General features: G+C 46.1%; 1 protein-coding gene across 1 annotated transcript in view; it reads right to left on the reverse strand.

Moving 5' to 3' along the window:
- MBTPS1 (membrane bound transcription factor peptidase, site 1) overlaps positions 1–26,182 on the reverse strand; it is a 514,786-nt gene that overhangs the window by 414,731 nt on the left and 73,873 nt on the right. Inside the window, 3 exon segments of the mRNA XM_030203794.1 lie at positions 15,264–15,374; positions 21,849–21,921; positions 21,923–22,053. Coding sequence (XP_030059654.1) covers positions 15,264–15,374; positions 21,849–21,921; positions 21,923–22,053 — 315 coding nt within the window.

A 26,182-nucleotide genomic window follows, 5' to 3' on the forward strand; every position in this document is an offset into this window, starting at 1 on the left:
TCTGTATTCAACAAACAACTTCTTTATAGTATCATCCAATAATACTTCAGAACCATCATTGAATGTTAGGGAAATAATCTCAATGCGAATTCTTTCTGATGGCTGTTTGGTATCTTTGGCTATTGGGCTGGGAGCTATCGCATCATCACTGTCTGATACTGTTTTTCATTGGCAACACTCATCTGGATCTCCTCTTCATCTCCTGCATCCAGCTCTTCTGTTATTTCTGTTTCTTCATCTGAAGTGACAGAGTTCTGCACAGCAAACTGACCCTCGGATAGCTGAGAATGATCCTCCTCTTTTTCTTGCTGAATTTCTTCTGCAGTCTCAATTATTTTCATATCATATAGCACTTTTTCATGCATAAGCTCTGGAAGATGTAGTGTGGTTGAGCTATCTGTTTTTGATTGTTGTGCTAACTCTTCAGGAGTATCAACTGAGTTTAGATTCTGAAGTAAAGCCACATCCAAAAATGACACTTTCTTGTCTGCTGGAACTACTCGTTGCCTTGGTTTAGGTTTGGGGATAGTAACCGACAAAACTGCAGCCTGTAACTTTGGAACCTGCAAATCTTCCTCTGCTGATAATCTAACTGGTACTGGCTCTTCCTTTGGTAGGAATTTAGAAGGTCTGCTGTTATTACAGATCCACTTGGTGGAAGATAAGAATGCCTCCATTTCAATATAACATTGATAGTGCCAGTGTTGTGCCCTTCATTATCTGTGAGTTGAAAGGTACCTGAAATACATTTGTCATGAGCTAGAGAAATAAGAGGCACATTGGTTTTTCCAATGTAAACACCTTCTCTTGTCTCATCATCATCAAACACCATTCATTTTCTAATTAGAGATCCTCTGTGTTCATCCCATGCCTTTTTGAATTCCACCACAGTTTTTTTCTCCACCACCCCCTCGGGAGGGCATTCCAGGCATCAACCACTCTGTGAAAAAGAATTTTCTGACATTACTCCTGAGTCTACCAACCCGCAACCTCAATTCATGTCCTCTAGTTTTACCATTTTCCCTTCTCTGGAAAATATTTGTTTCTATATTAATACCTTTCAAGTATTTAAACATCTCCCCTGTCCCTCCTCTCCTCTAGGATATACATATTCAGGTCTTCCAGTCTCTACTCATATGCCTTTTGGCACAAGCCCCATATCACTTTTGTCGCCTTTCTCTGGACTGCTTCAAGTCTTCTTACATCTTTAACAAGATATGGCCTCCAAAACTGAACACAATACTCCAGGTGAGGCCTCACCAATAACTTGTATAGGGGAATAAACACCTCCTTTCTTCTGCTGGTTACATCCTTCTGGCTACAGCCACCGGATTGTCACACTGTTTCATTGCCTTCAGATCCTATCATCCCAAGATCCCTCTCCCTGTATATGTATATCAGCCTCTCATTGCCTAATTCATACATCTGCCTTGGATTTCTACTCCCTAAGTGTATCAGTTTGTTCTTATTTGCATTGAATTTTTTTTTTTATTTAAATGTTTTTTTATTCATGTTTCCAATAACAATACAAAACTTTCTCCAAAATCAACCTGAACACAGCTTTTCTAAAAAACAGCACGTAAGGCAACAAGTGTAAAGTTTGTATATATTCATTAACTACATACACCTTCCCCTTCCCTCCCCTACCACCCCCCACCCCATGCTTTCCTTTCATGGCTTTTCCCCTGGTAATCTTTCTTCATTTCCTACACACATTATATTATCTACCATTGTCCATTCTCTCGCATTTGAATTATATCGTCCATTTTTCCTGTCTGTCAGTTTTTCATGCTCCGACAGAGTCTTAAGTTTCATCACCCAGTCCTGTACCGACGGTCCTGTTGGTTGCTTCCAGTGTGCCGCAATCACAGTTTTAGCTGCTGCTAAACACATTCTTTTAAGTCTACGATGCCATTTCTGTCCTCTTTTGTTACCCCACCCCAATAGGCACATTTCAGGTCCTTGGGAAACAAAACTTCCAATACTACTGATAATTTGCTGGTTATTTCTTCCCAAAAGGGCGCAATGGACCTACATGACCACCAAATGTGAAAGTAGCTACCTTGCTCTGATCCACATCTCCAACACAGATCAGAAGCTGAAGGAAACATTTTTTTAACCTTATCAGGCGTATAATACCACCTGCTTAGCACCTTATAGGCGTTCTCTTTAATTAACACACACATGGACGCTTTTTTCACTTCCAAACAGATCCTCTCCCATTCTGTCATACTCATGTCACATTGTAAATCCTTCTCCCAAGCCCTCATGTATGCTAGTTTAATCGTGAGTTTCCCTCTAATAACATAGTAAATGGCGGCAGAAAAAGACCTGCATAGTCCATCCAGTCTGCCCAACAAGACAAACTCATATGTGCTACTTTTTGTGTATACTCTACTTTGATTTGTACCTGTCCTCTTCAGGGCACAGATCGTATAAGTCTGCCCAGCACTATCCCCGCCTCCCAACCACCAGCCCCGCCTCCCACCACTGGCTCTGGCACAGACCGTATAAGTCTGTCCAGCACTATCCTCGCCTCCCACCACCAGCTGGCTCTGCCACCCAATCTCGGCTAAGCTCCTTAGGATCCATTCCTTCTGAACAGGACTCCTTTATGTTTACCCCACGCGTGTTTGAATTCTGTTACCGTTTTCATTTCCACCACCTCCCGCGGGAGGCCATTCCAAGCATCCACTACTCTCTCCGTGAAAAAATACTTCCTGACATTTTTCTTGAGTCTGCCCCCCTTCAATCTCATTTCATGTCCTCTCGTTCTACCGCCTTCGCACCTCCAGAAAATGTTCGTTTGCGGATTAATACTTTTTAAATATTTGAACGTCTGTATCATATCACCCCTGTTTCTCCTTTCTTCCAGAGTATACATGTTCAGGTCATCAAGTCTCTCCTCATACGTCTTGTAACGCAAATCCCTTACCATTCTCGTAGCTTTTCTTTGCATCGCTTCAATTCTTTTTACATTCTTCGCAAGGTACGGCCTCCAAAACTGAACACAATACTCTAGGTGGGGCCTCACCAACGACTTATACAGGGGCATCAACACCTCCTTTCTTCTGCTGGTCACACCTCTCTCTATACAGCCTAACAACCTTCTAGCTACGGCCACCGCCTTGTCACACTGTTTCGTCACCTTCAGATCCTCAGGTACTATCGCCCCAAGATGTGTTGATATAGTCTGGAAATGCCTCTCCTCCCTGTCCCAAGTGTTTCCCATAAGTTTTCCAATACCTCCCCTTCTAGAGGGTCATTCTTAAGCCATCTTTGCCCTCTTATAAATGTTCTAATCTGAATATATGCAAATAGGTCCGTTTCTGGTAGCCCAAATGACCTCTGAAGTTCCCCAAACTCCCTCATTTTCCCTTCATCCAGGAAGTCCCGAAATTTCTGCAAGCCTTTCCATTCTCATTCCCTAAATACTCCCCCTTCCCCCCCCTGCTGGGAATTCCGGTTCCTGCATGATCTTAGCAAGAGTTGAAATTTTTCTACCTCCCCGAAGCTTTCCTTTCATCGTGTCCCAAATATTTATTAAGTGAACCACGAATGGGTTATCCCCTTGTTGCCTGGAGGCATCCTTTATTCTAGAGACCCACAAGCTCCCCTCTAAATCCTGACCTGGTGTGAGTGCCTGCTCCAACCTCGTTATTGGTGACTTATCACCTTTAGACCATTCTGCTATTTGTTTTAATTGAGCTGCCTGAAAATACCATACTAGATTTGGCATTCCTCTCCCTCCCTGTTCTATCCCACCCCACATCTTTTTAGCAATCCTCGCTTGCTTCCCTCCCCAAATGAACCGTAACATATCTGCTTGCATTCTATTTAATTCCTGCTTGAGGATCCCCACTGGGAGGGTCTGGAAGAGGAACAGCAATCTGGGCACGATGTTCATTTTAATCACTACTATCTTTCCCCACCAGGACAGCCACCCATTTTTCCATCTGCTCATGTCCATTATAATCTCCCTCATCAGGGGCACATAATTCAATTTATATAATAGTGCAAGATCTTTAGGCACCTGTATGCCTAGATATCGAAAACTAACATTCACTTTTTTAAAAGGAGAAAGGGTGGAGCATGCCTGCCAGCTCTTGATCCGTAATCGTTATCCCCATTATTTTAGACTTGTCATAACTGACCTTGAATCCAGAATCTCACCAAAGACCTGGAGTTCCTTACATAAACTAGGAAGTGTTTCCTTTGGATTTCTAACCTAAAATAAAATATCGTCTGCGAATAAAGCGATCTTATGCTCCCTCCCTCCTGCAAGGAACCCTTCTATGTTATGGGTTTCCCTTATTGTTTGTGCGAATGGTTCGATTGCTATAGCAAATAGGAGTGGTGATAGTGGGCACCCCTGTCAAGTACCCCTTTAGATAGAAAACTGCTCGGAGTAACCCCCATTGACTTTAATCCTTGCCACCGGGGCCGCATATAACCCTGTCAACCACTTTATGATTCCTGGACCAAACCCCATTTTACCCAGAACCTCCCAGAGGTAGTCCCACTCCATTCTATCAAATGCCTTCTCTGCGTCTGTTGCTAGGAGTGCAAATGCCTCACCTTGTTGTTGGGCTCCCCACACCACATTCAGGGATGTCCTAATATTATCCGCCACTTGCCGCTGCGGTATAAATCCGATTGGTCTACACAGTGGTGTGCTGGAGCCGGCTAGGTCCGGCTCGCAAGAGCCGCTTGTTAAATTTGACAGCTTGCGAGCCGGTGGTTGTTCAGGGCAAGCCTGCTCCATTGCAGGAGGTAAACATGGCAGGAGGGCGCCATGCTTACCTCCCCTCCTGCTCCCAAACATGCCCAGCGATTGTCCTTCGCTCCCACCGTCCCCTCACGCTCCCATCCATCTTTTTTAAATACCTCCTCGCCGTTGAAGCGCCGCGTTAAAGCCCTGCTGCCCAAGCTTTTCCTCCCTGTTTGCTGCAGTTTGCGTGAACTTCATGCCCTTAGTCCCGCCTTCTGACGAGGACGCCATCAGATCCAGGCTCGGGTGGCCCCACGCTTCGTGATGTCCAAGAACGCCCGAGCCGATAGCTGCCACTCTCCGGGATCCAAAGTATGGCGACTGAGAAAGTCCGCCTTGACATTCATGACTCCCGCAATGTGGGCCGCCAACAGCTGTTCCAGATTCGCTTCCGCCCACAGGCATAGCTTCATGGCCTCCTTGGCTAGAGGGACGCTCCTGGTCCCTGGCGATTGACATAAGCCACAGCCGTGGCATTGTCTGACAGGACCCGTACTGGACTCAGCACCAGGACCGGAAGAAACTCTAGAAGCGCCAACCGAATGGCTCGGAATTCCAGGAGGCTGATAGACCACTTCATCTCCGCAGGAGACCAGAGCCCCTGCGCTGTCCTTCCCAGGCAGTGGGCTCCCCAGCCCGTCAAACAGACGTCTGTCGTGACGACAACCCACTCCGGGGTCGTGAGAGCCATTCCTGCGGACAGCTTGTCTGGCCTCAGCCACCAACTCAGCGCCTTGCGCACCACTGGATCCAAGGGAAGGCGTACAGCGTAATCCTCCGAAACTGGAGTCCCACCGCCGCAGAAGAGAGTGCTGTAGTGGTCTCATATGGGCCCTGGCCCAGGGCACTACCTCCATCGTGGCCGTCATGGAGCCCAACAGCTGCACACAGTCCAAGCCCGAAGTGTAGAGGATGCTAGGAACTGGTCCACCTGGGTCCGAAGCTTGACGCACCGGTTGTCTGGCAGGAACACTCTGCCCACTTGGGTGTTGAATCGAACTCCCAGATACTCCAGGGACTGAGTTGGGCGCAGCCTTCTTTTCTCCCAGTTGACAATTCATCCCAGTGAGCTCAGAAGAGCAATAACCCTGTCTGTAGCTCTCCCACACTCTACATAAGAGGGGGCCCGGATCAGCCAGTCGTCCAGATAGGGATGGACCTGCACTCCTTCCTTGCGGAGGTAAGCCATGATGACCACCATTACTTTGGAGAAGGTCCGCGGAGCAGTAGCCAACCCAACGGGAGGGCTCTGAACTGAAAGTGGCGGCCCAGGACTGCAAAGCGCAGGAAGCGCTGATGAGGCGGCCAGATGGGAATATGCAAGTAAGCTTCCTTGATGTCAAGGATGCCAGGAATTCTCCTTTTTGCACCGCAGCTATTACGGAGCGGAGAGGTCTCCATCCGGAAGTGCCGTATTTTCAAAGCCCGATTGACTCCCTTGAGGTCGAGATTAGGCTGAACAGAACCTCCCTTCTTTGGCACCACAAAGTAAATGGAGTAACGCCCCTTGCCAAGCTGATCTACTGGCACTGGGACCACTGCGCCCAGGAGGATCAGGTTGTCCAAAGTCTGCTGCACTGCCGCTGCTTTGACTGGAGACTTGCAGGGAGAGTTCACAAACCCGTCTCTCAAGGGCAGGCAGAACTCCAACTTGTAGCTGTTTCTGATGACTTCCAGAACCCAAGCGTCTGAATTTACCCTGGTCCACTCTCCCAGAAACGAGGATAGCCGTCCTCCTATCTGCTCTGGGCCATGGACCAGGGCCCCGTCATTGGGTACAAGACCCTGGGGGAGGGCCGGAGGACAAACCTCCGGGACGGCAGTCCCTGCGAAAGAATACTGCTTGGGGGAGACGTTCCGCTTAAAGGAAGAGGAGGTCGACTTGCCCGGGCGATACCGACGGGCTTCCTGAAATCGACCCTTGGAGGAACCAGGGCGAGCACTGCCGGCTCGAGCCCTGACCTCCAGCAACTCTTGCCCTTAGACGCCGCCTCCGTCACGATCTTGTCCAGCGCGTCCCCAAAGAGCAGCTTGCCTTTAAAAGGCAACTGGCTAGGCGAGATTTTGAGGCATGGTCAGCCGGCCAGTGCTTGACCAATAGCCACCACCGGGCAGAGACTGAGCCATACTTTTAGCCGAGGCTCTCAAGACAATCATACAGCAAGTCCGCCAAGTAGGCCAAGCCCGACTCCAGGGCCGGCCAGTCCGCCCTCAAGGAAGAGTCCCGAGGGGGAAGTCCGCTGCAAAACGGTCAGGGATGCCCTGGCCACATAGGAGCTGCAAACCGAGGCTTGCAAACTCAGGGCGGCCGCCTCTAATCTCCTGTCTTGAGCGTCCTTCAGGGCAGTGTCACCTTCCACTGGCATATCCGTCTTCTTAGTCACCGCAGTGATTAAAGAGTCCACTGTAGGCCAGATAAAGGCCTCCCGTTCACCCTCAGGCAGAGGGTATAGACGGGACATTAAAGCTCGCTTCCAGAGCATCCCATTGAGCCGAGATTAAGTCTGCATGGCTTCATGAATGTGAAGGTTCTAGGCGGGCGCTTAGTTCCCATCATAATGAACCGAGGAAGCCCGCCAAGGCTGAGAGACGGCCTTCCGCCGGAGAGGAAATTTTCAGAATGCTCATGGCCTGCACTAACAGGTTGGGCAAATCCTCTGAGCAAAATGCCGCGCTGTAGAGGGGTCATCCGCTCCATCTGAGCGGGGATCAGTCTCCTCCAAAGAATCCCCTAAGGACCTTTGGGAGAACTCCGATACACTGCCCTCACCCACATCAGAGGAGACAGAGTCCCCTAGGGCCTGGAGATCCACCCAGGGTGGTTTGATCATAGAAGCCTCGTCACCCTTATCAGACAGGGGAGCAGGGGCAGCGTTTTTGCATAAGAAAGCTTGATGCAGCAGCAAAATAACTCAGGGGAGAAACCCCCCCAGTCTGTGCACTTCTGCAGCCTGGGCCACGGTCCTAGAGGCACTCTCAACCTGCGCTCCCAAGAGCGGGGCAGAGGCGCGCTGCGCATCCAAAATGGCATCTGCCGCGACACTCCACGAAGGAGCTGCACGGGAAGAATGGCGCTTTAATTTCAACGACTTTATACTGTCGCCCGAGTCAACACCATACTATTAACGTCTCCCACCTCAAGGGTGGCCCAAGAAGAAGCCGTCCGAGCAGCGTGGCCAGCCACAACCGGGAGGGCGGCCAGCGGGGGATGGGCGCCTAAGGCGGGAAAAACCGCCGCACCGGAGGAAAACCCGGGAACTCTAACCGACTCCAAAAAGGCACCCCTGCCTTTGAACCCCCGCCTCCCCGCTAGACACGCGCATGCGGTCTGGGGAGCTGCTGCGTTCTCGAGGGCCTTGGCATTCTGTCAGGTCCTCGAGGCAGGACTGGAGTTCGTGAGCTCTTGGGCCACTGCCGAGGAGGGGCAGCGGCAGGCAAGACCACCTCGGGACTGGAAACACAGAAGAACAGTACTGGAACTCTGGACTGGAGTAGTACAAGGCAGACAACTAGAACAGATGAGACAGGAACAGCTCACCTGCACCTAGCCACCGTTCTTCCGGAGTTGAGCTCTGAAGTGCAGGCGGCCGGCAGGACTTGCAGGATAAGGCAGGAACTGAAGATCCAGAGGACCCACCCTGGGTCTGGGATACACGAGGGCGACAGGGCACGGAACTAGACTCAGACAGTGTGCTGCTGCACAGCCACTAGCAAGACCCAGAAGACAGACCAAGGAACACAAGGCGTACAGAAGCTAGCAGGAGCAAGGACTAGGGCAGCAACACACTAGGCAGAACGGGGATCTGGGAATACCCACAGGGTAAACCCTCTAGCTAGGTGGAGATAGGATACAGGAATAATCACCCAGGAAAACACACTAGCCAGACAGATACAGGATACCCTCAGGATATACAAGCAGGGTAGGCACACAGGCTAGGCAAGGCAGGGTTCGGGTAAAGAGAGCAAACCAGGATAACAGGCCAAGGGTCTTGGGCAGGCAAGACAGCAAACAGAGTAACCAGGACGAACAGGCCAAGGGTCTGAAGCCACAGGCCGTTCCACACACTGACTGGGGAACTCACAAAGGCTGAGGCCTTTTTCTTTTGGTCTTTAGGTATTGGGGTAAGTAGTATATTCCCTTTATCCCTAGGGAAGAGTCCGTGTTGAAGCATGAAGTTTAAATAGGAGGTAAGATCTGTTATGAATTGTTGAGGGGCAGATTATATTAGGTAACTAGGGCATGAGTCCAGTTTGCAGTGGGATTTGTCAAATCTGTTGATCATTTGGGTGATAGTATCTTCCGCCAGTAAATCGAAGTTTATCCAGATACGGTCAGCTGGATATTCATCATGGCTGGGTCCAAACAGTTTATGAATTTTTCGAAATCATTGGTGCAGAGTGGCAAGGTGGATCGTAGTTTTACAATTTTTTTGTTAAAGAAGGTGGCCAGCTCATCTGCTGATGCGGAGTCTGAATAGTTGTGGTAACCGGTGAAATGTCAAGAAGTTTATGAACAAACTAGTAAAATAGGCCCGTTCTGACACAAATGAACGGGCGCTAGCAAGGTTTTCCTCGAGTGTGTTTGAGAGTGTTGTTGTGAGAGTGACTGTGCGAGAGCGAGTGAATGTGGGAGTGTGTGTGTGTGAGAGAGCGAGACTGGGTGCGAGTGTGTCTGTGAGAGAGAGAGAGAGAGAGAGTGTGTGTGTTGAGCATGAGAGTGTGTGCCAGGCCCCCCCTCCCGGTTTCCAGGGTCCCCCTCCCTCCCCCGCCCTCTGAGTTCCAGGGTTGTTGTCCCCCTCCCTCCCTCCGAGTTCCAGGGTCGTCCCCACCCTGCCTCCCTCCGAGTTTCAGGGTCCCCTCCCTCCCCTGCATTATGCTCTCCTTCCCCTGCATTCATCCATATGCAGGCAACTTCCTCTGTGCCCTGCCCCCTCCATCCATCCATGTGCAGCATCTCTCCCCTCCCTCCCTCCCCCCTCCAAGTTCCAGTGTCCCCCCTCCCTCCCCCCTACCGAGTTCCAGTGCCCCCCTCCCTCTGTCCATCCCTCCCAGTTCCAGGGTCCCATGGAACTGGAAGGGAGGGGGGACAGAGAACGTTGGAGTGACGTCAGCAGGTGGTTACAAACCAGTGACACATTAGAACGTTGGAGGAGAATGTTGGAGGAGTGATGTCAGCAGGTGGTTACGATCTCAGTGAGACACATTGGAATGTTGGAGGAGCAATTATTATATTCGATTGGAATAGTTTGTGTGTATCCTTATAATCTGGACTTATTTTGGATTTGTAATAAGATCTTTGTTTGCCTATTGTATATTTATATTTTCTTTGCATTGTTTCCATGCATTGAATGTGATTTCATCTTTCATTTTATTCCATGCTCGTTCCAGTCTCCTTGCGTTTTTAGTTTGTTAAATTTCTTCATTAAACTAAGGTGATGAATTGAGTCTATTGTGAGGTTCTTGTTTGTAATGCACAATTGTATCAAGTATGCTCCTGCTTCTGTTGTCCCAATTTAGGAGGTACTGTTCGGATTCTGTCTGTACTGTCCATATCATCCATAAAGTGTGGTTGGCATTCTTTGCCAGTTACCTGGTGGTCTATAAAACAGAATAATATTTAGATAGTCAAGCAATGTAGTGTGGTTAATTCTAACTGAGGGCAATTTCCACTGTGGTGTTATGGATGCGGCATTGCCTCCTCCTCTCTTGCCATTTCTTGTCCAGTGAGTAATTTGTAATCAGGAGGGCAAAGATCCAGTATAATTGGGTCATTGTGATCATAAACCCAGGTTTCGCTGATAATTAATAGATCGAGGTTGTCATCAGTAATCCAGTTCTACTATTAATGATGCTTTATTGACAACTGATCTGGCATTGGTGTATCCAATTTGAATTGTTTGAAAGGGGTCGGTTGAGTTTGGGATTGTGTGGATTATTCTTAATTGTCTATCTTCTTGAGGTGTAAATTTATTATTTCCATTTTTTCCTTTATTTTGGCGTGTTCATGTAGAGTAGTAGTTCCATCATTTTGGTTATTGTTGTTGTTTTAATCGTAGTGTATTGTGTCTGAATGGTCTGTTAAGCAGGTATATTGTGGGAATGTTATTGGTTTTGAGAGGGGGGGTGGTAAGTATGTGGTGGATTAGGGAAAGAAAGCAAATAGTGAGGAATAGTTTGGTAGTATTAATTTTAATATTATTCATTAATGTTATAAGGTTATTAGGATGTTTGTTATAGTATTGATTTTTATGTGATTGAGTGGTGTATATTTCCAGATAAGGTTGGTTCTGGGTGCACCACGGTTCCATTAGTTCGTCTCCTGCTTCAGCACCTGCGGCCTACAACTTATGTCCTCCACACGGAGGTACTAGCTTGTCAACTCCCGACTTTCTCCTGTCGTCAGCCAGTGCACGATCATTCATAGGTCCGCTTCCTCTATCCACCAGTACACGAAGGCTGTACACTTCTTGCGCTTACTACAAGCATTTCAGATAACCACTAATCCCGTTCACACTCTCGTTCGCCGCCAAGACCGCCCCAGCACCTCCAGGGTAGTTGATAAAGTATTGTAAGAGTACTAGAGCTGGTGAAGGCAAAATTATAGGCAGCGAGAACCAATCTTGTCAACTTCTTCTGCAAGAAGGCATCTAAGTTTCCTTCTTGGAATGGACTTCTCTCCAATGTACCTTCTGGTCGCCTGATATAGAGCTTGCTGCATACTTCCTAGAAAGTACCTGGGGAGATCAGGGCATATATCTGTTCACAGAGCTTCAGCAAAAGAGATCTCAACAGCCTGCATCTGCTGAGTAATTTCAAAACTCCAGGCCATTCAGAGCCCAGAACGTCAAGTTTCTAATAAAAACTGGTTACATGGTGTGCATCCAAGATGGCACCATAGCGTTTTAACTGCACCAACCGCGGTTCAATACACTCTCCTCAAAGTACTGCTGTGAATGGGCTCCGGAAGGTGCGGGAGACCCCTCGACCACCCACCGGGACCCACCTTCATCAGCAGACAACTTTGGAGCAGTTCGGGCTGACGTCCGGTCCCAGACAAGCCTCTTCTCCTGCAGTTGGAGCCAACGTGTCAGCGCTGGCCAGCAGTGTCGTCGGGGTCTCCTTGAGCCCCGTCTTACGTACGGCTCCCCCACAACCAGGAAGGAACAGCATGGAGTCAAGTCCTGCAGCTCAATCTTCCAATGTAGAGGAGACAAACGCGCAGGAAGGGAACTTGCCCACGCGGGGAGAATTGATTAGGAGCAGCCAGCTGGATGAACAAATTGCAGCACAGATGTTGCCAGCACAGATAGTGAGTACTTTAAACCAGTCTTTAAAGGCTCCTCTTCTTGCTTCTTCTTTGGGGCTTTTGGCAAAACCAGCCGTAGTGATAATGGAGTCACTCTGGGACTTGACATTTAACTTCAGTCTTCTTTACAACTATTGATAACCAAAAATACTAGTGAAATTAAGGTATTGTCTGAAGCAGTCCTTATTCAGGCACAGGCAACTGCTCAGCAAACCTTTGAAGTGAAACTTCTAGATGAAAAAATTCAAAAACTGGAATCTTTTGGCCAAGTCTCAATCAGGGACAGAAATTTTACATTTCATAGACTGGAATTCTTAGAGAATCAATCTAGGAGATTAAATCTGAGGCTTACCAATTTTCCCAGATCACCTTTGATTACGCCGACAGAAATGGTTAATAAATATTTGTTGGAAATTTTAGAAATGTCTGGGAACTCATTACCTCCGATAACTCGAGTACAGTATTTGCAGAGTAATGTAAAACCTTCATGTGGAATTTCTTAACTCCAAGTCGGAGATAATATGATCCTCACATCTTTCTTGGAATCCTCACTAGAGGTTATTACCCAGAGGACAACTGTGGTGGTTCCTTTGCTTTGGAGATGGATCGCGATGCTGGTGTTGAAACTTTATTTTCATCGTTAGACTCCCTCTTCCTGGGATCTAAAATAAGAATTTATCCTGATTTGGCTAGAGAAACACAGAAAACACGTAAAGCCTTTTTGGCTCTACACCCAGGACTTTGGCATTAAGTGCAAATTTTGTACTTAAATTTCCTTGCATATGTCGAGTATTATTTCAGTCTAAACAATTTCAATACTTTGATCCCAAGCAGTTAGAAGAATTTTTGCTGTCTAAAGAAGAGGTAAATGTTATAGTCTAGTCACAGATAGTACACTGTATGATTGCTTGGAGTAAACTAGCTAGGTAGCGATAATTATAAATTGATTTCCTAGATTAATGGGTCTATTTTTTTTTTGTTACATTTGTACCCCGCGCTTTCCCACTCATGGCAGGCTCAATGCGGCAGGCAATGGAGGGTTAAGTGACTTGCCCAGGGTCACAAGGAGCTGCCTGTGCCGGGAATCGAACTCAGTTCCTCAGTTCCCCAGGACCAAAGTCCACCACCCTAACCACTAGGCCACTCCTCCACTCAAGCTCTTGGATCTAATTTACCTAATTATAGTGGTCGACAGGAAAAGATTTCTGTTATTGATAACACTGAAGATTTATTTATGTTAAGATTTTCCAATTTTTTTGTATTATCTCTCTAAGAGTTGTATAATATATAATTTGAATAAAAAAAACTGGTTACATCACTACAGGCACTTATCTGTGTGCCAAATTAAAGAAAGAGAAGTCAGTCCTCTATAACAGCTTTAAGCATAAACGTGAACCATCTGCTGGCCAAACAGGAGAAATACACTTCAGGCATAATCAATGCAGGAAAATATTCAATACATTTCACAGGCTTAAAACACACTGTTTCTCCACACTTTCTATTTAGGGATCCTTTGTGTCTAGCCCACGCATTTTGGAATTTCATCATTGTTTTTGTCTCCACCACTTCCACCAGGAGAGAATTCCAGGCATCCACCATCTTCTCCATCAAAAAGTATTTCCTGATATTACTCCTAAAGTTGCCACCCTGTAACCTCAACTTACATCCTCACCTTCTTTCACACTGCTCCTCCCTCACATAATACATCTCTTCATTCTTTTTTCTTCTCTAGCCCTTCCTTTCCTCACCTTTCGTCTCCTCTATTCCTTGTTTTCTACCTCTCTCTTCAATTCTGTCTTCATTCCCTTTTCCTCCATTAGTTCTATCTTCTCTCGCTTCTATTTCTGTATCTTCCAGCCTTTCCTCCCTCCTCACGTTTCTCTTCTTTAACTCCAACCACTTTCTCCACCATCCTTCATGTTCTTCTCTTCCCCTCATCTTGTCCTGCTCAAGTTCTCCTAAACAGGGAAAGCAGCAGGGCTATGGTGTCTCTGAACATGGCAAGCACTGTATTTCTGAAGTCCAGGTGAAAACAAACCACAGGGACTACTACTACTACTACTATTTAGCATTTCTATAGCGCTACAAACACCACTGCCCACGTTCTGAGGCCCTGCAGCCAAGGCTACTATTTCTGTTTCATTTTGAGCAGGGTCAACAAGCAGGATAAGCGCTCCTGTTACGAGAGGCTCCATGTTGCTATGGTAACCTTGCTCCTGACCACTTCCTGAGCATTGCATCACACTAGAAACCAGCTAGACAATGAGAGCAGGTGGCAGAAAGTATTGGTGCCCAATATCAACAAGTACCACTTGACAAAAACCTTGTTATTTCTATGGTGCTTCTAGACACAAAGTGCCGATGAGGTAAAAAAACAAAATAACCTTGCTTTGTCTTTAGCTGAGTATAAACCAACAGAACTAAAATAAAAACACTTCATGCGTCTAAGAGAGTCTGCTGGCCAAGACTCCATGCACTTAACAGTCAGTCTAATGTCAACACTATACATATTCCTTCAAAAAGCCAAAAGCCTGCAGTATATTTTGGTTTCTAGGAGAAAAGAGGTAGGGGTCCTTGCTGTTTTTATTCTACACTTACTTTACATCAGAGGTTCTCAACCCAGTCCTTGGGATATGCTCAGCCAGTCAGATTTTCAGGATATTCACAATGAATATGCATGAGATAAATTTGCATGCATTACCTCCATTGTATGCAAATCTGTCTCATGCATATTCATTGACTGGCTAGATATGTCCTGAAGACTGGGTTGAGAACCCCTGCTTTACATTACTCTATCTTTTTACAATTCCTTAAAAACTGTGTTCATTAACACAAAAATTAATGCAAGAGATAAACTAGTATGGTACTGAAAGCTGCATATATCTCTAGTGAAATTTAAAATTAACTCCAGTGATCTCCCCAGGATCTTTTTAATGGGAGTGCTACCCTGCTAATTTTGCAGACCAACTAGCTAACTTAATAGAAAAACTTTTTAATACTGCCCAGTACTCCCCTGCCCCACCCAGCTACTCCTTCATGACACCTGGCCGCCAAAAATTGTTGTTTCTGAGGAGAACATTGCAGCTCTATGAAGGGTAATGACCAAAGAAAGCCCACTGCATTGTGTTTAACTATCCTATATTATACATTTACAACAAAGAAAATTTCAAATGATTTAAAAATTACCATCATCCAATGTTTTCTCATTAGTCCAATTTGTTCTCTCCTTCACATTTTTGAAGTGTGGATGCTTCTCACTCAATCCAGTATCAAAGACTGCAACTCTTACATTAACACCTGTTTGCACAGAAAAAGCAAGAACACTATAGTAAAATTCACTTATGCAAGAACAGCAACTAATCAACACTATCTGTATTTAATATGGAATAATTAATCCTCTAATACTTCAAGACTTTTTATCCTATATAATAAAAAGCACCTCCAATGTTCTGAAGCTGACTCCGTGGCACTTAAACCTTGAGGCATTCGTGCTCTCCATCTCATGAATTGACGTCAGTGCTTCCTGGTACGTCAACAGAGACACTGACCAACCACATGAAAGCAGCACGCGACACACCAATGGACTGATGCACACTGCCACAGACCTCCCTCTCCTGTCCGACTTCAGACACCCACCCTCTCCAACTTCAGACCTTGCTAGTGCCTGCTTCATTTGTGTCAGAAACGGGCCTTTTTTCCTAGTTTTATATAATTCTGGGACTAAGATGAGCATACTATCTCTTCCAAAAAAAAAAGAAAAGTTAATTGTAGAAATAAAATAAGGATGAACATATTGATCACTTGAACTATCTCCCACTAAGATTTAAAATGCTGAAACCCCTCCAAGATCCTCAGCTTAACCTCTTTAATTGATATGCAACTTTACTGATCCCACTCACAAGCACAGCCACTACTTTGACCTAATTTTTTTCATCCAACTAATCTCTCTTGAGTTTCTCCCTCAACTTTTACCCTTTAACACCCTCCACCACAGTCTCATCCAGTCACCACCAGTACCTTTATATAGCCTATTGACCCATGTACCTGCTCCAATACAGTCTTCTCTTTACTTCTCTACAACCTTGTCAACTTGCTGGTGAGGCAGTTTCTTCTTCTAACACTAGTATTTCAGTCTGGACATTCTTGTCCCAACCTTCCTTCATGTAAAGCATACCAAACCCCAACTTTGGCTCACTCCTGTCAGAACGCTTGCTCCCTGTGCAGTGCCTACTCTGTTTCCACAGTTAGCTTGCTTATATTCTACTACTACTACTACTACTATTTAGCATTTCTATAGCGCTACAAAGCATACGCAGCGCTATTCTCTCATTCTTCCATCTTGCTCTATACTGCTCTTTGTTATGAAGGTTATTGTTTCTCACACACCATACTTGGTTGTGATGGTGCTGCTGCTACCTTCCTCATCCTGCAAGTTTTAGCCCCTTTTTCTACCTGAAAGCCAATGGTGATAAAGAACAGTTTGAAGTACTGTCAAAATTCAGTATATCACAATCTGTGTGGGATAATTTCAATTAGTTATAAACAGAATTAGTGAAATCTCTTCAGGGTATTAATTCTTCTGCAATCTTGCTAGACCAGATACCCTTTCGTTATGTGTCTTCTTGTAAGGAATTCATTGCGCCTTTCTTGAATTATTTGATTAATCTTTCTTTAAAGACTGGTCAGGTTCCCGATTGTCTCAAACACGCAATTACAACACAATTTTGAAGAAGGGTAAAAATCAGAAGGATGGTTACTCAGGTTTCCGGCCGATTTCTAATTTATCCTTGCTAATAAAAATATTAGAGAGCAGTGTTAGCATAGTTGAACAATTTCTTGGAGAAAAGTCAGATTTTATATAGTCAACAACCTGGATACCAGTGTCACATCAATACTTGAGAATGTTGATGAAGTTTTAGTGAAGGCAGATCAGGGATTTGATGTACTATGGGTCCAATTAGATTTTATTGCTGCTTTTGATACAGTGCCACACATCAGTATGTTGAAATACTTGGAAAGCTTAGGAACTAGATCTTTAGTCCTGCAATGGTCTGTTTCTTATTTTTCTAAGCACACACAGTTTGATGGAATCAGGTGGTTTCACCTAAAACAGAATTGGTGAGAGTGGTTTCCCACAGGGGCACAACTGGGGGGGGGGGGGGGGGGGGGGGCTCGAGGGCCCAGGCCCACCCAATCTTGGTGGTTTCATCTAAAAGGGAATTGGTGAGATCCGGTGCCCCCCTGCTTGTTGATGTAGTACATGGCAACTTGATTGTCTGTCTGAATTTGAATAATTTGATTGGACAGCAGATCTCTGAAAGCCTTTAGAGCGTTCCAGGCCGCTCGCAACTCCAGGAGATTGAGCTGAAGACCCGATTCCTGGAGGGACCAAGTTCCCTGGGTATGAAGCCCATCTACATGTGCTCCCCACCAGAGGAGGGATGCATCCGTTGTCAGCACTTTTTGTGGCTGAGGAATTTGAAAAGGACGTCCCAAGGTCAAATTGGATCGAATCGTCCACCACCGAAGGGAATTGTGAAAGTCGGTGGACAGCTGGATCACATCCTCTAGATTCCCTACAGCTTGATACCACTGGGAAGCTAGGGTCCATTGAGCCGATCTCATATGAAGACGAACCATGGGAGTTACATGAACTGTGGAGACCATATGGCCTAGAAGCCTCAACATCTGCCGAGCTGTGATCTGCTGAGACGCTCTGGCCACGGAAACAAGAGACAGAAGGTTGTCTGCCCTCGCCTCAGGGAGATAGGCATGAGCCGCCTGTGAGTCCAGCAGAGCTCCTATGAATTCTAGTTTTTGAACTGGAAGAAGATGGGACTTTGGATAATTTAGAACAAACCCCAGTAGCTCCAGTAGTTGAATAGTCATCTGCATGGACTGTAGAGCTCATGTCTCCGAGGTGTTCTTTACCAGCCAATCGTCGAGGTAAGGGAACACATGCACTCCCAGTCTGTGTAGCAATGCTGCAACCACCGCCAGGCATTTTGTAAACACCCTGGGCGCAGACGCGAGACCAAAGGGCAGCACACAATACTGGAAGTGCTATGTTCCCAGACGGAATCGAAGATACTTCCTGTGAGCTGGAAGTATCGGTATGTGTGTATAAGCATCCTTTAAGTCCAGACAGCATAGCCAATTGTTTTCCTGAATCATGGGAAGAAGGGTGGCCCAGGGAAAGCATCCTGAACTTTTCTCGGACCATGAATTTGTTCAGGGCCCTTAGGTCTAGGATGGGACGCATCCCCCCTGTTTTCTTTTGTACAAAGAAGTGCCTGGAATAGAATCCCAGCCCTTCTTGCCCGGGTGGAACAGCCTCGACCGCACTGGTGCTGAGAAGGACGGAGAGTTCCTCTGCAAGTACCTGCATGTGCTCCCGGTGGGCAATTTGGAGGTCTGGAGACCAAATTGAGGGAGTACCCTAACCGGAGTATTTGAAGAACCCACCGATCGGAGGTTATGAGAGGCCACCTTTGGTGAAAACATTTTAACCTCCCTCCGACCAGTAGATCGTCCGGCACAGGTACTTTTAGAGCGGCTATGCTCAGCTGGAGCCAGTCAAAAGCCCGTCCCTTGCTTTTGCTGGGGAGCTGCAGGGGCCTGTCTGGGCGCACGCTGTTGACGCAAACAAACGCGCTGAGGCTGAGCCTGAGAAGGCTGTCGGGAAGGTGGATTGTACCTACGCTTATTGTAAGCATAAGGAGCATTCCTCCTTCCCTGGAAAAACCGTCTACCTGTTGAGGTAGATACTGAAGGCGCCCAGTGGGAGAGCTTGTCGAGGGCGGTTTCCCGCTGATGGAGCTGCTCTACAACCTGCTCGACTTTCTCGCCAAAAATGTTATCCTCCCCCGGCAAGGAACATCCGCAAGCCACTGCTGGGCTCAATTGTCCAGGTCAGAGGCACGCAGCCATGAGAGTCTGCGCATCACTATACCTTGAGCAGTGGATCTGGATGCAACATCAAAAGTGTCGTAAGCACCCCTGGACAGGAATTTACGACACGTCTTCAGCTGCCTGACCACCTCCTGAAAAGGCCTGGCGTGCTCCACAGGGAGCTTGTCCACCAAGTCTGCCAGTTGCTTCACATTTTTCCGCATGTGGATGCTCGTGTAGAGCTGGTAAGACTGAATTTTGGACATGAGCATAGAGGACTGATAGGCCTTCCTCCCAAAAGAGTCCAAGGTTCTAGATTGTCATCCCGGGGGCTCCGAAGCAAAATCTCTAAAACTTCTGGCTCTCTTAAGAGCAGAATCCACAACCATAGAATCGTGAGAACTGCGTCCTCATCAACTCAGGTTCTCCGTGAATCCGATATTGGGACTCAGCTTTTTTGGGAATGGTGGGATTAGTTAGTGGTTTCATCCAGTTCCTAAGCAATGTCTCCTTAAGGACATTATGCAAAGTTTTTGTTCACTTGAAATTTCCTCTCTGCATTGCAGTTGCCTTAACAGAGGAAGGGGACAATGGGGGGTCAGCCGCCGATGACCAGCGTTTTGTCCCCTGTGCAGCAAGTGCGGGACCGTTGTGTGACGAGCTGCCCATAGATGACTGGGTTGATGAGTCCTTTGATTAGCGCCGACGAAGGAGCTTCGATGCTCTTGGACCTGGAAAGAACATCGCTCAAAAATCATTTAACCACCATGCCCAAAGGAGTGGAGGAGTGAGTCAGAAGTGTATGCTGAAACGGAAATCGTTTACAGCTGAACCCGTGTCGTCGGTGCTACTCCTAAACCCTTAAGAGTTATCAGCTTGGAGTTTTTGGCTCCCGTGGAGGTTGCATTGAATGTCATCTGGAGGGTGCTCCAGGACCTGACGGTGGTAGAGAATGACTTTGCTTCAGATATAGTCTTGTTAATGAGCCACATGGATAATCTAATCGAATCCTTTGAGAATATACAGCAAATGAAGTTCTACTGAAGTAGGAAACTGTTAAGATTTGAAAATGATAAAAGACCAGAAAAATTTGAACAAAATGAATATTGTTACAGATGATTAATATCGAGATTGTTGTTTTCCCAGAGTTCCGGGTATGACTCCTAATGGGTTTTTTTCCCTCTGAAATGATTCCTCTTAATATATTAATTCAAAAGGAGTGAAGCCTGTGAAACTGGGATTACTTTAATCAGCGGGAATTGGATTGGAGATTCAAGGGTTTGTATTGTTAAACAATTTCTGGTTTTAAAAGGGAAAAAAAATGAAATCAGGTGTATTACTTTCACTAATATTGGACAATAAGTATGTTTCCAATGAAATTGATGGTCTATGCACCGTTATGGTCTTGAAGAAACCAACCATATGATCAATGTGGAATAATGATTTAGATAAATAATAACTGGGGATAATCGGGTTAATACCACGTTTTCTTTGTTTGATGTTGTTTAAATTGATCTCCTTGTCTTGTTTCACTCTCCCTATTTATTTTGTGGTCTAAGAGAGAGAAATATTGTATAAAATCCATTTATCTTGTTGAGATTGTTTTCTTCTAATATTGTTTTAATGTACAATCATCTCTGTTTTACTGTTTTGCAAGTGATCCTTGTAAAATGAAAAAATTATAAATAAATGATTAAAAAAAAAAAAAAAAAAAAAAAAAAAGGACATTATGCAAAGGGACAGTGGATGACTCCTTAGGTGGCAAAGGATAGTCAAGGACCTCAAGCATCTCAGTCCTGGGCTCATCCATAGACACCACAGAGATGGGAATGCTCACAGACATTTCCCGGACAAATGAAGAGAAAGAAAGACTCTCCGGGGGAGAAAGCTTTCTTTGTGGTGAAGGAGTAGGATCAGAGGGAAGACCACAAGACTCCTCAGAAAAGAAATATCTGGGATCCTCCCTCCCACGAGGCATCCTCCTCGGTGTCGGACAAGAGTTCTTTGACTGCATTCTGAAACCGGGCCCGTCTCGACTCCGAGGAACCACGTCCTCGAAGACAACATCGAGAGGTCGACTCCCGTACCGGCGGCGATGAAAGTCCCTCCAACGATGTCGACGGGGAGGCGGCCATTTTGAATCTCGCCGAGACCGTCAGGAACCAGTCAGGAGGACGGAGAGCAGCGCGCTGGGCAGGAAAGAGGGGGCTCTTTCCTGCCCAGACGTCACTAGGTGCTCCGGTGCATCTTGTCCGAGTTCGGGATCGCCCTCCCCTACTTACGTGACGCGATGTTCCCTGGTGGTCTAGTGACGTCGGGGCAGGAAAGAGCCCCCTCTTTCCTGCCCAGCGCGCTGCTCTCCGTCCTCCTGACTGGTTCCTGAGTCTCGGCGAGATTCAAAATGGCCGCCCGAGATTCTTGGCGGCCATTTTGAAATCTCGCCAAGACCGTCAGGAACCAGTCAGGAGGACGGAGAGCAGCGCACTAGGCAGGAAAGAGGGGGCTCTTTCCTGCCCCGACGTCACTAGACCACCAGGGAACATCGCGTCACGTAAGTAGGGTGAGGGCGATTCCGAACTCGCTACCTTCGGACTATAAGACGCACCCCCCATTTTCCTCCCAAATTTTTGGGGGAAAAAAATTGCGTCTTATAGTCCGAAAAATACGGTATTCAACTGCAAGAATAGATGAGATTGCGTAGAAAGAAATTTGCATGTTACTAGTCTACTATACCAAGTTACTTTATGGTGGTTGTAGATTATATTTGTTCAGAATTGCATGTTGTAAACACCTAGTTTGATATTCTGAATTAAAAAATTTACCAACAAAAAAAATTCAATTTTTCCACATAACTGAATCCAGTCAAGAAACAAACCCTACCTGTAAATCCCAATTGCCAGAGAACATCAGCTTGCAGAGTCTGAGCAACTTGCCGTGGTATTGCACTCAGTAAAACGCCTACTTGAATGTCGCCCGGTTGCATGCCAAAAGCCAGAGCCTACAGAAAGACTGGTTCTTCTGAGGGGGCGAGATGACTGCCATGTCTGGGTCCATTTGGTGTCATTGCAGGGCAATGGAGGGTCATCTAATACAATATAACATAAAACATGTCAGAAAAAAAGTGAAACGTGTTGAAAGAGGAAGACAGCATACAAAATGCCCTCTACCCCCCACCCACCAATTTTGAGTATTCAGTAAAACACAAATAGAACTTGAAATATCTTCTCTCATATGCTTTAGATGAGGAAATCTAAAACGTAGTGTGAATTTCTACAGCGGTACCAATAGACTAAAAACTTGAGTTGAGAAGGAATATAAAGAGAAAAAAATCCAGGAGTAGATACAACGGTAGCCACCAAAGTTTGACCTTGGATCCAAGTGGATTATAGTACTAAAAGCAAGAGAGAAACTGATGAGTCAAAAAAGTACCATCTTCAAGGCTCTCAGTGCTGTTTTCATAACACTGGATACAGAGCATTTACAATTTCTTTCACATTCCTTGCCTTGCTGGCTAAAAGCCAACTCAACACAGCCTGAGTCTCTTGAGGGAGCTGACAGCCAAGTTGTGTGTTAATGTAGTGACTAAGCTCCCTTTACAGGCTCCTCTCAGAAGTGACAGACACTGTGGTACCAGTTAAATCAATCACAGTATCCACTGCAGTGCATGCTTAAGAAGCAGGCACATGAACAGATCATGTTTCTTGGTGCACTCCTTTCTACTGCATATTATTGTGAACCTCTGATGCCATGCTAAGATTGAGTTCTTATCTTTTATTTTAAAACTAGCCATGTTTATATTTACTCTAGTCTTACTAAGGTACCTTCTCATCCCAGCTCAATATTCTGGAGGCCATCAACAGACTCATTCTTGTTTTGTTTTTCTTACACACTATCCAGACAATTTCATTGATAGGATCTTCCATGCCTGCTCCTCAGAATCCCATCAAAATAAGTCCACTCTACTACTACTACTACTATTTAACATTTCTAAAGCGCTACCAGGGTTACGCAGCGCTGTACAATTCAAACATAGAAGGACAGTCCCTGCTCAAGGAGCTTACAATCTAAAAGACAGGTGTACAATCTAGAGACAAGTGTCCAGTCAAAGACAAGTGTAGAGTCCGACTAATAGGGCATGCTATATTTCACGGAAGGTTAGGTGCCGAAAGCAGCATTGAAGAGGTGAGCTTTTTTTTTTTTTTTAATATATGTTTTATTGATGACATAAACTTCTACAATAAATCTGTGCAATCAAAATGAATTACAACAGTGGTTTACCATGTGTCTTGTTACTATAATCTTAACAGATTCTATATATCATCGTTACATTTTCCTTTCCCCCCCCCCCCCCTTCACCAGGTTGCTATATGTTATTACTGTATTTAACCATTAAGTACTCTACTTCGAGCTTGAGGTGTTAAAGTGTCCAAGAATGGTAACCAACATTGTAGGTATTTCTCGCCCTTTGGAGTGGCTAAGTCCTGCACTGCCCTGCGTTCCAGGGCACTCAACGAGATCATGTATGCCCTCCATACTTGGGTAGTGGGTTTTTCCTCCTGGAGCCAGGGATTGAGAATCGTTTTTTTCCCCATCAGCACAGCTCGGCGTTGGAAATAGCGGAGTCCTGCTTTAGATGATCCATGAATCGTGAAGATATTAAACAAAAGTCCCGGGTGTCTGACCCATTGAACCTTCCACATCTTAGAGACCTGTCTGCAGACCATGGCCCAGAATCCCAATATTGGAGGACAGTGCCAGAACATATGGCCCAGGTGTGCCCTTCCCCCCTGTGCATTTCGGACAATCATCTGCTGGTCTTAAGGTAGCCCTGTATGCTCTATGGGGGGAGATAATAGTCTCATCACAAATTTATACTGGGTTTCTCGTAATTCCGCACTCCCACACTCTTTATAGCATGTCTGCAGGCATGTCTGTATTACATCTGCACCAATTGTCAACCCCAATTCCCCTGCCCACGCCTGCGCCAGCTCCCGGAATGGTGCTAAAGGCATAGCGGCTCGAATCTGCGCATGATAGTATTTTAAGGGCACTGCCCGTTTTGCTTCCAGATCTAAAATTTCCACCAACTTTACCCGCACTTCATAGTGGAGCGCTGCCCTGGGAAGAGATTGTATATAGTGCTGTATTTGTGCATAGGCTACGAAATCTTTGATCTCTAGCCCCTGGCGCCTCTGCAAATCCTCTCTAGGTTGTAGTGTTCCAACTCTCTTAATAATCTGGAATAAGAAGAAAATCCCCACCTCTCCCCATTGTGTAAAGGTACGCGATGATCTACCCACCGGGAAGTCTGCATTTCCTCTGATTGGCAGAAATGGGGAGACCTCTACATCCAGACCACACAGTCTGCAGATCCACTGCCACGCTCTCTTTAATGGTATAAACAAGAATTTGATGTGTTTTGGTGTTTTTACTTTACCTGGTCCCGCATGTAGCCTATAGCTGAAATGTACATTCCCGAGCATCCTACATTCTGCTTCTGGATAGGTGAAATGTCCTGTTCCTCTAAACCAGTCTCCTATGTGTCGCATGCACCCTGCTATGGATAACCATTTGACACTTAGCACCCCCAGCCCTCCCTTATTCTTGGGTAGATATGTTTGTTTTAATGATACCCGGGCCCTTTTCCCATTCCATAAAAATTGTTTTACTATCCTATGTAACGCTAATTCATCTCTGCGAGTCAAGAGAAGTGACAATACCTGGGTGATATATGTCCACTTAGGGACTATTATCATATTATACACTGCTATTCTGCCCCACAGTGATAAGGTCAGCTTCCGCCACATTTGTAGCGTTTCTTTTGTGGATTCCCAGAGTGGTGCCAAATTGGTTTGGTGTAATTGGTCCAATTTGATAGGGAGTATATCCTAGGTATTTTATTTTGTCTTCTTTCCACTGCAGAGGGAATGGCCCCTGCCACTGTGACTTTATCCGTGATGTAGTTGGCAGGGCCACTGATTTATGTCTATTTAAAGTGAACCCTGAATGATAGCCAAATTCATCTACCAGCTCTAATAGGCTATGCAGTGAGTGTTGTGGTTGTGTTAATGTGAGTAGGATATCATCTGCAAAGGCCAGTACCTTCATGGGGAGACTGGGGATTGCCACTCCCGCTATTCCGCGTTGTTCTCTACCGTTCGTAGGAACGGTTCTATGTATAGTAAGAATAAGAGTGATGACAATGGGCACCCCTGCCTCATACCCCTCTGCACCGGGAATGCCTGGGACGCCATTTTGTTTACTAATATATGAGCTTGTGGCTCCGTATATAAAGCTGTGATAGCACGCAGGTACCAGCCCCCCAGACCCACATATTTTAGTACTTCAAAAGATACCCCCATCTCACTTTATCAAAGGCTTTTTCGGCATCCAGGCTTACCAGCAGAAGAGGGTCTCCTGTCTCTCGGCTATGCGCTAAGGCTAGCAAAGCTCGCCTCTGACATTAAGACCTGGATGCCGACCCTCGCACAAACCCCACTTGGTGTGCCCCAACCACAATGGTGGAGGTGCTTCGCCAATCGGTCTGCTAGTATTCTTGCTAATATTTTGAGGTCTACATTGAGGAGGGAAATTGGTCTATACGCTTCTAGGCTTTCTGGGTCTTTTCCGGGCTTTGGTATCAAGGTTATGAGTGCCTCGTTCACTCCTGAGGGAAACCGTTCCTGCTCTACCACTTCATCAAAGTATTTAGCCAGGGGCACACTCACTCTATGAGATAGCAGCTTATAATATTCTGTTGAAAATCCATCAGTTCCGGGGCTGGTGCCTCCCGAAAGCAACCCCAATCACTTTTTGTATTTCCTGTGCATCTAGTGGGGCGTTTAAGTTTGCTCTCTCATTTCTGGCGTTAAATTTGGGATTCCTGAGTCCTCCAAGTAATCCCGTATTGCTGTGCTCTCAGACTCTTGCTCCGCCCTAAACAACCCGGAAAAATAATCCCTGAATAGGTTCATTAACTCTAAGGGCCTATGCTTTCTAGTTCCATCTGGAGCTTTTAGCACAGAGATGTGGGAGTTCCCTGTCCATACTCTGACTATCCGCCGCCAGCAATTTCCCAGTGCGGTTTCCAAATTTAAAATATTGAAACCGTCTAATAAATAAGTATTTTTGTGTTTTTTTCATGGATTCAATGTGTTAAGTCCTGCTAGATTTGCCATCATTTGGTCATAGTGGACCTGGGATGGCCGGTGCTG

Source organism: Microcaecilia unicolor, chromosome 5, assembly GCF_901765095.1.
Source record: "Microcaecilia unicolor chromosome 5, aMicUni1.1, whole genome shotgun sequence".
NCBI classification, from domain to species: Eukaryota; Metazoa; Chordata; class Amphibia; order Gymnophiona; family Siphonopidae; genus Microcaecilia; species Microcaecilia unicolor.